This window comes from Arachis ipaensis, chromosome B9, assembly GCF_059453495.1.
Source record: "Arachis ipaensis isolate K30076 ecotype BB chromosome B9, ASM5945349v1, whole genome shotgun sequence".
Classification (NCBI taxonomy): domain Eukaryota; kingdom Viridiplantae; phylum Streptophyta; class Magnoliopsida; order Fabales; family Fabaceae; genus Arachis; species Arachis ipaensis.
Window position 1 is genome coordinate 158,380,881 of NC_142444.1, and position 13,571 is coordinate 158,394,451.

The window sequence follows — 13,571 nt, forward strand, 5'->3', positions numbered from 1 at the left end:
CCACCCCTAAAAACAATAACTTAAAATGTAAGCATATGATGTATTTAAGCACCGGATAACCCAAACTATGGCTACTTCTTCACATAATCTAATACCCAATCTCTTTTTTTTTTTTTTTTTTGATAATGCATTTATTTGACTTCATGGATAGGAGACCAAATTAAATGGTTGTTTTATTATTATATTGTGTATTTTCTTGGGCTATCTAAAGCTAATTAGTACGTCCAAGTACTGTATTGTTATTTTGACCATGATGGCCACGTGCATAGCAACATATAGTGGTATATTATATACTGTATTGTATGGTGCCAAAGGTATCCTTTCAAGAATTATTTAGGCAGAAAGCTTTCTTGAGTTTTATTAATTATTTGTTTACTTTGAAAGATTTAAGATTCATAGGTTAGGGCCTCGTGTGTATATAGTTAAATTAAAAGAGGATAGTAGTTATCCTTATAAATGAGGTGATGATGATGTGTGTATTAGTGTCACTATAAATAAACGAAGGATAAGGATTTAGATAGAAGTGCATGTGCACGTGCACACATGTGTTTGAAAATGTGCAAGTGGAAGCTCTTATATGAACAGTAGTGCACACGTGTCCACATGCCAAAATGTGAAACCTGGTAGAGTAAATCCTTCAAAAGCAGAGACTTGAAGGATTATGAATCTCATTCTGCGATTGCATGTGGATTTGGATGTGGATGTCGATCCATAAAATCCCAAGCATATGCCCCAATTTACCTTTTTCACTCTCATGCATATATAGATCAACCATCTCTTTTACTTTTCTCCAAACACAAAACAAATTCATACATTATTTAGGTAGAGTTTTCATCGTTTTTCTCACCAATGTTTGGAGTAAATTTTATTTATGTTCCAAACGTTTAAATCGTTCTATTTGTATCTTTAACGTTTATAAAAGTGATTTAATGTTATTTTACCGTCAATTACATAATTTACTTTTTTAGAGACATAATTGAATCTAAACACAAATAGTGAATATAATATTAAAATCAAACACATCTAAGTGAGAATAATTGAAAAATATAATCTGATTTGTTAGTATAATTAATAGTAGGATGACATTGAATCACTTTTATAAACGTTAAAAATACAAATAGTACGATTTAAACGTTAGGAACACAAATAGGACTTATCCCAAACGTTAAGGACAAAAACGATACTTTATTCATGTATTATTAAATTGTTAAAAAAATATATTTTTTACCTAAATGTATTTGGTTAAATTTTAATAATAAAATAAGAATAATAGAAAAATAAAAAAAATATTTTTTTATATTTTTAATATAATAAGTACTTTTATATTATTATATTTAAAAATATTATTTTATATGAGATATTTAAATATAAAATTATTTTTATTTTTTTTAAATTTAAAAAAATTATTTAACAAAATTTTTTTGTAGAAACTCGCTTAAATAAATTAAAAAAAAATACGATTTTTGTTCTTATGACATGTTTAATTATTTTAATTATTGATAATTTAGTAGAAAAATATGTGAATTATATTTGTATATATAAAATATTTGAATGAATAAAAAAAAGAAAAAAAGAATGGTAGCAGTGTTTTTTTTTTTTAATTTGGAGGATGTAGATGAATGGAGTTGGCATAAAAAGAGCACAGTACATTTTGGGGGGTGCAACGTTGATAATAGTGGGTAAACAGTGACAGAAGAAGAGGCTTAAGGGGTTTTCCTTAATCGCCACACATGATGGGCACATAAATAGAAATTCAGAGCTATTAGCATGCATAGCAATATGTGTACTGTTTACATTGATGACAGCATATTCTTTTTTCCATATATGAACACTGAATCCGATTTAGCATGTACTTAAAATCAAACCACATAATACACTACTCATCCAAATGTTGACCACTTGACCCCCAAATAAAAAGTAGTGTACCTTACTAGTTACTAGTAGTGTTCATCCAAAAGCAGGGTTCTAACTAAAGATACAGAAAGAGACACATGACTACTGCTCACATAATAAATAAAATAAGAAATTATTTCAAGCATTTTAAAAATACTGATATTTTATTAATTTTAGTTAAGATTCTAAAAATTAAAATAATTATTTTTTCAGTAGAGTAAAAATTTTAAAAATTCAATCAAAATTCAATCGAAATATAAAATAGAGTAAAGTATCGTTTTTGTCCTCAACGTTTAGGGTAAGTCCTATTTGTGTCCTTAACATTTAAATCGTCCTATTTGTATCCTTAACGTTTATAAAAGTGATTCAATGTTATCCTACTATCAATTATACTAACAAATCAGATTATATTTTTCAATTATTCTCACTTGGATGTATTCATTCTCAATTAGGTCTCACTTGGATATGTTCGATTTTAATATTATACTCACTATTTGTGTTTAGATTCAATTATGTCCCTAAAAAAGTGAATTATGTAAATGTTGTAGGAATTAGTTTCAACTTTTGATGAGCTATTTTTCGGAGTGGATCATTGATTCTATCCTAGACATTTGTATTCTAACTTCAAGAAGAGATTTTTAAAACTCAAACTAAAGCGCTCATGATGTGTAATTAATGGTAGGGTAACATTGAATTACTTTTACAAACGTTAGGGATACAAATAGGACGATTTAAACGTTAAGGACACAAATAAAACAAATAAAATTTAGGGACACAAATAAAATTTATCCAAAATGTTGGTGACAAAAACAATACTTTACTCTAATTGATTTGGTCTAATTCTCAAAATCATGATTTTAGTTGTTGATTTTGATCTTAAATATATAAGATTAAAATAACCGAAATATCGATATTTTTAGAATAGTACAAAATTTTGTAATAAAATAAAATATAAAAAAATGAAATGGTTGGTTGTTTGTTTGTTTGTATTGAAGGGGGGATAGGTGTCGAAATACTGTAGAATGGAAATGGACGTGTAGTCTGTTTTGTGAAGAGGGTACACAGTGCCTCGCTGTCTACCATGTGAAGGGGTGCCCTCTCTTATAACCCTCTTCCAACTGGCACTTCTTTTCATTCACCACAATATCCCACTCTCCCATTTCACTTCTTTTATTCTTACTACTTGGTCTTGGTGTTGGTGTTGGTGTTGGTCACTCAACTACAACCACCACCAAAACCAAAACTAAAGATTCTATTCTTTTTCAGCAAGATGAATGATGCAATGGCGGCTTCAGAATGCAGCAGTGGTGTTGAGTCTGGTTGGACTCTCTATCTAGACCACTCTTACAGCATTAACCATAATAGTGGTTACTATGAAGAGGAGAAGAGGAGGAACAAGCATGAGGATTCAACAGATGAGGAGGACTTGTCCATGGTTTCTGATGCTTCTTCTTGGCCTCCACATGATGACACTAATTATGATGAGAATCAGAATAATAATAATAATGGAGCCTTTTGTAATTCTGCTTCCAAATCAGTGAAGAGGCAGAAGAAGGTTAAGGAGGTTCAAGTTCAACACATGCCTTCTTATCTTCATGACACTGCTAGCTCTCATGTCTATGACTTCTCCACAGTATGTTTCACCTTCCATCTTTCTTTATGTGTGTTCAATCTATATATGTTTGTTACTGATGGTTGTTCACAATGTTTCAGAACAAAGTTGATGATTCCAACCAACAAACTTACACAGAGAGTATGCTAGATTGTTCACAAGGTTTCTCTGCCACTTATTTTCAGGTAACTGAGCTTATTCATTATTTAGTTACTATTTTAAAGATTTGATGTTGTTTTTGAAGGAGGTATAGCTAAAGTAGCTAATATCAATTGTGTCCTGTGATTGCAGAGGAAATCTTCATGCCAAGAACACTTTGGTTTCTTTCAACCATCTCTATCAGAAAATGAACTTCAAGAAAACAAGTAAGTTTTTATTTTTTATTTTTTTTGGTTATTTTTCTTTACATGGTAAAATAATTCTCAATTCATATGTAGCCTATACTAGAGAATTCTATTATATTTAAAATAATTTTTATGTGATACTGATAATTCATTTTCATTCTTTGTTTAATTAGCAGCTGGTATGGAGGAAAAGGGATTGGAATGAGGTAAAAGAGGATGAGGGAGTTCAATCAACCTAATAGCTGCCTCTGCCATTGAAGTAGTTGCAGTGGAAGTTACTGAAAATCAATGGAGGGAGAATCATGGTGCTGTAGGAATTTTATTATATCCATGGGGGCCTTGTATCTTTCTTATCTTTTCTTTTCTTTTCTTTTCTTTTCTTTCTGGTAGCTATGTCAATGCAGTGGGAAACAACCAGAAAAGACAAGTTTAGGAATATATATAATATAAGAATATGATATATATATAAATATTTTTTATTTCAAAGTTTAATTTTGTCCAAATGGATGGTGCACATACACAAGCTACATAAGAAAACCATGCTCAATTTATGTGAGAAATGAAGAAGTACCAGCAACTCTTGTAGTAAAACACACAAAGATAAATATCTTACTTATTACATTGATACAAAAAAGAAAAGAACCCGGTCTTAACTTTCTCTGGCCTTAAAAAAAAAAAAATTGCCATCTAATGACTTGAGAGAAAGAGCAGAGAGATTATAACTGCATTCATTACAGATAACTGGGTTCACAATATGTTCTTCAAGCTTCTTGCATTGTTTTGGCACAATGATATGGATAAATGCATTCAAACCATATCATAGGATATAATGGTCCAGATTTACATCCTTTTTTATTTTATTTTTCAGTAGAGCATGACAACAAAATGCTGCCGACTAAGTATATAGATACAAGATTTGCTGATAATTCAGATAAAGGCTATATGATTCTACTTTGATTAGGTAGGATCATTGTATTTTTATAATAGTGCAATAGATGTTAACAATTAACATAACTCTATGTTATATATATAAAAGAAAAAAAAAAGGTATATTAATTATTAAAAAAGATTGTATGCTGACTGCTCCAAAATTAAGGTCTTAATCTGTTTTCAGAAAGAGACAAGAACTGAGTAGTGAGTAGTATTGTAATGAAGGGATGGGCAATAAGGACATTGTACAAATATGAAGAGGGAAATGCAATGGCAACACTCATGTTGGAATATATCATATCTGTATCAGTAACTCTCTCTTAAACTCATGAGATCCTGCCTGAGATCTTCCTGACCCAAAAGAACATGCCCCATTTTGATTAGTTTGTCAACTTTATCTCTTTTGGAAGGATCCCCCCTATTTAAAAAAATGCATGCTATTGTGATGTTTGTTTATTTAGCTTTGCACCCTCCAATTCTGTCTGCTTTGTAGCTGTCATATAATAAGACTTGATGTCATCCACATTTGTGCCTTTCAAATTTTTTATTCCTTTGCTTATTCCTAGTCACTAGCTGGACTTATGATTAAAAATAAAAAATCTGATATGATCATATGAGTCCGGAAAGGTTGAAAAAGTATACAAAAGATGGCCACTGAGAATTTAGGATGTCAAAATTGTGATCTCCACCCACATGTGGGTTTGTCATAAACAATCTGCAAGTTAATTAATTAAAAAATGGATAGAAATAATAGAAGAAGATAACATAAAGACAAATCATGAAAGACATAATAAAGCTTCTAGAAAGAGTGATAAATAATATAAAAAGAAATGGAGAATGGTGATATTCATTGCCTCACTGCATTCCATACCAAATTAAAATGGATAATATAAGAATCCAAAAAGGGTGTGGGGGGAAACATTTTTGCCCTTCCAACCACCACCAAGACCAAACTCCTCTTTATCCTTTTGGAAACTGAGAAGGGTGCATGCTTTGCTTTCTTGCCTTCAAATAAGCCTCTCATATATGATCTTCTTTTATTTTTTATTTTTTTAATCTTTCTTATGACCATTTCCAATTTATTTGTGATGTTCCCGTTTCTTAAGACAAACACCTTCTGAATTTCTGAGGATTATGCCAAGGACATGACTGTGGTACTACATACTAACATGTCTAGTGAGTAACAACAACTCATTACGTCACTGCTAGAATCCATGTTATGCATGTATGGCTTTGGAACCAATCCACATTGTTCAATTTTTTAAGACAGTAACAACCAACAACTAACAACTAGTATAATTGACAAATAAATTTTCCAATAGTCAATGCCTCTAATATATAGAATTCTGTAGTAAGAACCTCACTTCAAATCACCAAGTAATTTTTCATTACTTTACTTCCAAGTAGAGGCTACTGATTCTGGAAACTCGTAGTCCTAGTAAAGTTTTATTATTGCTCACTCATTTGTGGACTTTGAAAACAGAAACCTCCAATAATAGGACTCGTACCCTTTGGAATTTGGATTAGTGTTTGACTTGCCTTAAAATCTTAAAATTCCATTATGTGAATACAAACAAAACATTGAAGGAAGATATACATAACTTCATATACAGTAGTCTGGTACAAACTGCTAGCTACAGATTTGACTTCAGATATCTTCATTTGGACTCTTGAAATTTATAAATGAAGTTGACTCCAGAGCATAACAGGGGCTGTGCCAAACTGTTCCAAAATCATGGGCAGGATAAGCACTATTAGAGTTGGTTAAGTATTTTGGAAATTAGTCTGTTACCATGGTACAAAGAGTTTAGGAAAGAAACGAAGAATTAATTAGAAAAGTATTATTTTTATTATTCATATTTTTCATCTGTGATTATAAGGTTGTTACCAATATATAAACCCTAAAAGTACGCTCGTTATGGAATAATATCCTAATAAATTACATTGATTTTTGTTCTAATTCTCTTTGATATTTTCCTGATTTTGTTCTCTAATTATGATATTCTAATAGGAAATCCCACTTAAGTTGGCTTATTATGCAACAAGTCATTGCTCCCAAGTCTCTCATACTCCATCTTTTTTAAGTTTCACTGACTGAAACACCTTACAAGAAAAGAAAGTGCCTCCCAAACATAATTACCTGTAACACAATACGTTCCGGTATGAAAATGGATATGCAGTACAATTACTTGAAATGGTTGTAGAGTTCAATGATACAGGAAAACATCACAATCTACTAGCAAGCAACTTTAGCATTTGAAAAAGAAAAAGGGTGGAGTGTGGAGTGATTATTTCACTTGTTACGTTGCAACCAATCAAGGATACCCTTTTCTGTATCCGAAAGCTGCTCATCATTCTTTGCCCTCAAAGTTCCTTCCATCAAATCGAAGTAATCTTTGTAGTTTCGCTTGTAATAACTCTCCAACCTCTGCAACACAACATACACAAGCAATTATGAAACTTGTAAAGTTATATCGTGGCATTCAAATTCAATAACATCTAAATTCGTTACTTTATGATGATAGCAGTGAGGAGGAAATTTAGCTTACCTCTTTGTCATTTTTGTCCTTGTTTTCCTCTGATTTCTTGAGATATTCTGACAACATAAGTATATACATAACGTTGTTTGAGCAGTACATGTACAAGTAATTAAAGAGAGATAAGTTTATGCATACTTTGAAGTAGCTGGGTCCTAGATTCGGGAACTTGGGTGGTGGCGATTAAAGTGGATAAGATCAGGCTTCTCCTTCCAAGTTCAACGTTGTTGGTAATGGTGGTTAACGTTGATGGTGGCTTTCGTTGTTGTGTCTTATGAAGTGCTTGAAGGTTGGAAGAAGCATACTTGTTTATTGCGACAGTTAGTGCCATCAACATGTTTTGTTCTGTTCAGCTCATCGCCATCGCATCATCACTCTCTTCTTTCTGCCTTACATACCTTTTCTCTCTACAACCACTGGTTTCGGTTAATGGATAATGCGCCGCCACATGGGATCAACGGTCAAGATCTATAAGTTTTCATGCTAATTGTAGGCTAATTTTTTTTATATTGATTAAATATACGTGCAATACATTGTTATTGAAAAATTAGGTGTTTTTTTATATGGTGTTTTATTCAAATCGGACGGTCCGATTTGTTTGATGAAAAAATAAATTACAAATCGGAGGATCCGATTTGTTTGAAGAAAAAATTAAACTCCAAATTAGAGGGTACGATTTGTATTTTTTATCTTTTTTTATTTGTTAAAATAAAAATCGAACGGTCGGATTTTAACATTACATTTTTTTTATTTTCGAAATCACAAATCGGACCGTCCGATTTGTAATTATTTGTTTAAAAAATAAAACAATGCAAACAAATCGGTGCCTCCGATTTGTGTCATCCCATAGACAAATAAAACACCTCTCTCCTCACACCATATTGTCATACATGTTTCTCTCTCCCACACAAAAAATTAAAATCGCTAATTGTAGTGTGTGTCTGTTTTTTTTTAAAACTAATGTTAATATCTATTTATATTATGTAGTAGAGAAAGTATGGAAAAATAATGACTTGAATGAATAATGTGAATAATTATTTAAAATTGAAAGGTCAATTATAATTAAAATTCAGATTTTTAAATTAATTATCTAATTACAAAATTTTAAAATTTATAAAATTAGAATTTGCAGTTTAAGCCATTTCTATTACAGATGGCTACTCTTAATATTTTTGTTTCCTCCCAGTCTCCGATATTTTCTTTTATTGCTGCAGCCTAATCCTGTGTCGTTGCAACTACTGCTCCCGGCAGAAAGTTCTGACGTCCGCATTATTTCCCACCGCTGTTGCTGCGATCTCCCGCACACACCACAGCCACCTCATATTATGCCCCTTGTTTCTCTGTATTTCAGTGATCTCCACTTCCTTTCTTCCCGATGCGTCCCCTCCGACGCTCTGGCAACCCCCCGGCCGGCAAGAATCCCAGCTACCACCGCAGCAGATTTTATTGATGCATCGGCCTATTCTAATTGCGATGCGCCAAGACAAAGCCATAGCCAACCAAGATGGCAAGTATGCCCGCTGTTTAATCCCAAGCATCTTCGCGAATGGCCTTCTTCAGTCCATTCTCAGGTTCTTGCAAACCCAAAGCATTGTCTTCCCAATGGTCACAACCTCTGCACTTGCGGCGCTGCTCCACATCCTTCTCTGTTGGCTTCTTGTATTTTGTTCGTTCTTTTGTTGGCTCTTGTGTTCATTCATCTCCTTTTTCTCCTATTTCAATGGCCAGTTTAAGATGGTCATTTTAGTAGGTATGCGGATAGTTATTTTAGTTCTTATGTGGATGATTATTTTGATTAGATTGGTTCAGTTATATATAATTAAAATAGGTTAGATATTCAATTTATTAGGTATGCAGATGATTACTTTTGGAGTTAATTCTCAAAGTAGTTCATGAACTTGCACTCGAGCCTCAAAATAATCCCTGAAATTAATAATTACTCAAATTCGTCCCCGAAATTACCCTCCGAGACTCATAGTAATCCCTAAAATAATTTCCGTCCATCCTTGCTATTAGAAAAAATTGAAACGACGTCGTTTTATATTTATTTAAAAAAAAAGTAAAACACGCTCCCCTTCCCCAGTCCCCTTTTCCTTTCCCTTCGACGCTCCCTTTTCCCTTCCCCAACCCATCCCCATTTTCCCTTTCCCTTTTCTTTCCCCTTCTCCTTCGTCAATCGAGTTGAAATCCATTTTAGCCCCTGAAATTTTCGACCGCCTTCAATTTCGACCCCAAATTTATAGTTACCCAATTAACACCCCCAAATATTGGATTGTACCCCACGCTTGCTCCCGTAGCTATCTCCGTTAACGGAGATCTGATGTGGCACGTTAAGTTGACAGAATATGTATCCACGTGGCACCCAGCTTAGTAGAATGGATGTGTGATGAGTGAATGATGTGGTAAAAGTTGAATGAACTCAATTTGCAACCCTCTTTTCCCAATATATTCGAGACTTTGCTGAAAAAATTGAGTTCATTCAACTTTTGCCACATCATTCACTCATTACACATCCATTTTGGCAAGTTGGGTGTCACGTGGATACACACTTTATCAACTTAACGTGCCACATCAGATCTCCGTTAACGAAAATAGCTACAAGGACAAACGTGGGACACAATCTAATATTTGAGGGTATTAATTGGGTAACTATAAATTTGGGGGTCGAAATTGAAGTCGGTCGAAAATTTCAGGGACCAAAATGGATTTCAACTCTCACCAATCTAATGCCCTTCTCCTTCTCCTTCCTCTTCCTATGCCTGAGACCCTTTCCCAAACACATACCATAAACAGAAAACAAGTTGTTCATCAAGAAGCTATTCTAGTAGTAAGAAACTTTGTTGACACAAGTATCAAGATCATCTCCCAAAATGAAGAATCAAGATCTGGATGGATTCCATTCTCACTAAATCAAAATGCAATAATTAACAAAAAAAAAAGAGACAGAGCGAGAGAAAGAGACATCCAGCTGGCAAGATGAAGCAGTAAATACCTCCACAATTTAGATTGTTCCACCTTCAATAAGCTTATTACATTCCTCATTGTGTGCCAGGTAGAAAGAATCCAGGTTCATGCTGATGAAGGTGCAGCGTGCGGTGCGGTGCAATACCGTGACGGAGGCCGACGAGAAGCGACAACAGAGAGAAAGGGGAAGGAAAAGAGAAGGGGAAGGGGCTCGAGTTGGGGAAGGGGAGGCTTGGGTTTTCTTTCTTTTTTTTAATAACTACAAAACGACGTCGTTTCAGTCGTCTCCAATGATAAGGATGGACGGAAATTAATTTAGGGACTATTATGAGTCTCAAAGGACAATTTCGGGGACGAATTTGGGTAATTATTAATTTCAAGGATCACTTTGATGTTTGGATGAAAATTTAGAAACTACTTTGAGATTTAACTCTTATTTTTGTCTTTAGTAGATGATTATTTTTATTAGGGGTGAGTGACACTGGTGGCGACGTGTGGCAAATCAAGTAGCGACGGTGAATGGGATGATTATTGGTGAAGGTGGGGAGTGATAGCCTGTTGAGAAAAAAAAGGGTATTGAAGTAAAATATTTTAGTAAATTAAGATTTGGAATGGTTATTTTTTTGGAATAACTAAGTGAATTTTTTAATTTAAATAATTTGTAAAATACTTTTTATTTTTTATATGTATGAGCTAAATCTGCATCTCATTATTCACATTGTTTAAATTTTTTATTATCTTTTTAGCAGAGTTGTATATACTATTTATACAAAATTAAAAAGAATATGATAGAGTAAAGTATTATTTCTAAAAATCAATAGTTAAATTAGCTAGATTATATATTGAGAATTGAAATACAAAATCTTAGATTAAGAATATATAAAACAATATATAATATAAAAATATTGTAATTAATTTTTTTGTGTATGTGTTATATTTTTTATTTTCAAATTATTATAATTAGGATAAAATATGACGTTTAATTACATTTAATTTTATTCTTAACATTTTTTATTTGTGCTAAAATTATCTTTGAACATTAACTTCATGTAAAATATTAAGGACAAAATTAAAAATTTTTAGAGATAATTTGAACATAAATAAAAACGTTAAAAAACAAAATTAAATAAATCGAAATTAGAGACAATTAAATGAAATTCAACATTACAAATATTTTTTTAAAAAAAAGAGCAAACTTTAGGAGAAAAAGTATATTTTAGACGGTATATCTTGACACATAAGAGTCAAGAAAGAATTAGAGCAATACTATAGCAATTAGTTTGAAATAGCTGAAATTGAAGGTAGGGTACATAAAAAATGATTGTTTTGTCCACAGAAGAGCAGCAGTGGCTAATCCAGCAAGTGTTTGTGCCTGTACCAAACAATGGCAAAGACATAGAGGAATATGGAAGAAGCAACACAGCCACCTACAATCCATGGAAGCAAGGCATGCTTTTGAAACAGGTCAATGTGAATGTTGATGGTAAAAATACCCACGACGGTAATGAAGGCCTCCGCAATCACATTTGCCGTGCCCACTCTCACTGCCATTTGCAGCAGCTTGTCCTGTTTCTCCTTCAGCATCGCGTTTATGTACTCCTCTGTTTCTTCCGCATACTCCCTCACCTTCATTCATCTTGTTAGCCATACATCGTGCATATATACATAAATAATTTCAACTAAAAGGTTTTCAATTTTCGTACCGTGAATAATTTGTTGAGAGTTCCACCGATTTGCACAAGGTATGCTCCCAAGAGCATCTCAAGCTCCGCTATGTTGCTCACAGCATCTTCAGAACGTAACTTGTTTGTAAGATACATCTCAATCATGTCTTCATCATTATCCAGCAACCTCTCTAACTCATCCCTCACCTGCTGGAACATTAGCTTGCATTAGTTACATATCAATCATAAATTAGCACTAATCAAGTTTAGTTATCTTCACGTGAAATTAATAAGGTGGAAACTTAGGTACGGTTGACTTCACGTGAAGTTGACACCTGAGAGCCCGTTAGATGAAAATTCAGTCAAATCATCTAACGAATCTCAATATCAACTTCACGTGATCACCAATTAATAATTAAGAACAGTTATATCTCAATTTTTAACTACTAATTTCACGTGTAAATATCTACAAGTGAGTCTCCACCTGAATTTAATTACCTTCTGAGCACGACAAGTAAGGGCAAGTAAGCGGTTCTTAATTTGGCGAACGCGCTCCAAATTGAGAATATTAATCTCTGAGGTTAGTTTATAGAAGGCGGTATGAGCTTCCTGGTGCAATATATTAGAGTGAGTTTCTAAGGCGGTGCAAGAAGCGTGAAGGCATGCTTCGAGAGCAACGAACTCAAATGGAAGGATGTTGGTGGATGAGGAAGGAGGGAGGATGATGCGGTTATGAAAGTGGTGAAGAAGGGAGACGAGAGAGGGATCCCTGGAGTTGAGGAAGAGAGCTTCATTGGCAGTGATGATGCATTTGATGTGCTCCAAGTTGATGACTATGGCGCACTCTCTGCCAGCTATGGTGGTCCTGCTGGAGGAGGAGAGCATCCGCCTCAGGTCACGCGCCGCCACCCGCGTCCTCCGCATTATCTCCTGCTTCCCTGCTTCCAACGACTCCATCTCTCCGCCAGCCCCCACCACTGCCACCGCCCACTCCCTTTTAATTCCTGATCTCCTCCTATTCATCATCATTATCATTTCATGCATGCATTTTCTTGAGATTCGGTCTCTTTTGTTTTTTTTTTTTTTAGGCGGGAACTTAACGCATGCCACCCACAATTTTCATTCTTGGATCTTGCTATACTAATACCAACAACGAAAGAGAAATGTCAGCACATTAAAATTAATTTTTTTAGTGTAGTTTCCTTTTTAATAAATTAATGATATATTTTATTTCATATTTTTAAATATTAATAATTAATTAAAAATTAAATTAATATATTTTAATAATTTTTTAATATTTTTAATAACGAAAAATAAAATAGAGACTATAACCAACATCGACATTTAAATTAAAGAAGCCACTCAAATAAAGACGTTGAAAATGTCTTTTTATAAAAATATTTTTTAATAATTAAAAATTTAATACATATAATCAATTAAATCGTGTTATTTTTGTCAAAATTAGGCTAGACAAATTGATTTGACCGAAAAATAGTGAATAAATCTTGAATTAATCTAAATTCATATTATTTTTTATAGAAAATGACTACAATACCCTATTATAGAAAATGACTAAAATACTTCTATTATATATATTAATTTTGAGAATCAGGATTTAGAATTTTTA

At 33.1% G+C, this 13,571-nt stretch overlaps 3 protein-coding genes across 4 annotated transcripts; 1 reads left to right on the plus strand and 2 right to left on the minus strand.

Annotated features, from left to right (window-relative positions):
* The first annotated feature begins 2,935 nt into the window (after window positions 1-2,935).
* LOC107616800 (uncharacterized) lies at window positions 2,936-4,341 on the plus strand. 2 transcript variants are annotated; one of them, XM_016318719.3, is made up of 4 exons: window positions 2,936-3,526; window positions 3,607-3,690; window positions 3,797-3,870; window positions 4,023-4,341. In XM_016318719.3, exons 1-4 carry the CDS (start codon window positions 3,164-3,166, stop codon window positions 4,057-4,059), a joined length of 558 nt encoding a protein of 185 aa, XP_016174205.1. In that variant the 5' UTR covers window positions 2,936-3,163; the 3' UTR covers window positions 4,060-4,341. The 2 variants fall into 2 exon arrangements, with proteins under 2 accessions (XP_016174205.1, XP_016174206.1); XM_016318720.3 differs by having other exon boundaries at window positions 2,937-3,526; window positions 4,026-4,341.
* A 2,599-nt stretch (window positions 4,342-6,940) lies between these two features.
* Window positions 6,941-7,653, minus strand: LOC107619771 (photosystem I reaction center subunit N). Its single transcript, XM_016322057.3, has 3 exons — window positions 7,455-7,653; window positions 7,329-7,375; window positions 6,941-7,207 (listed from the first exon to the last, which is right to left on the minus strand). Exons 1-3 carry the CDS (start codon window positions 7,651-7,653, stop codon window positions 7,073-7,075), a joined length of 381 nt encoding a protein of 126 aa, XP_016177543.1. The 3' UTR covers window positions 6,941-7,072.
* A 3,852-nt stretch (window positions 7,654-11,505) lies between these two features.
* On the minus strand, window positions 11,506-12,988 carry LOC107616134 (magnesium transporter MRS2-3-like). Its single transcript, XM_016318133.3, has 3 exons — window positions 12,443-12,988; window positions 11,984-12,151; window positions 11,506-11,906 (listed from the first exon to the last, which is right to left on the minus strand). Exons 1-3 carry the CDS (start codon window positions 12,986-12,988, stop codon window positions 11,631-11,633), a joined length of 990 nt encoding a protein of 329 aa, XP_016173619.3. The 3' UTR covers window positions 11,506-11,630.
* Between the last annotated feature and the right edge of the window lie 583 nt (window positions 12,989-13,571).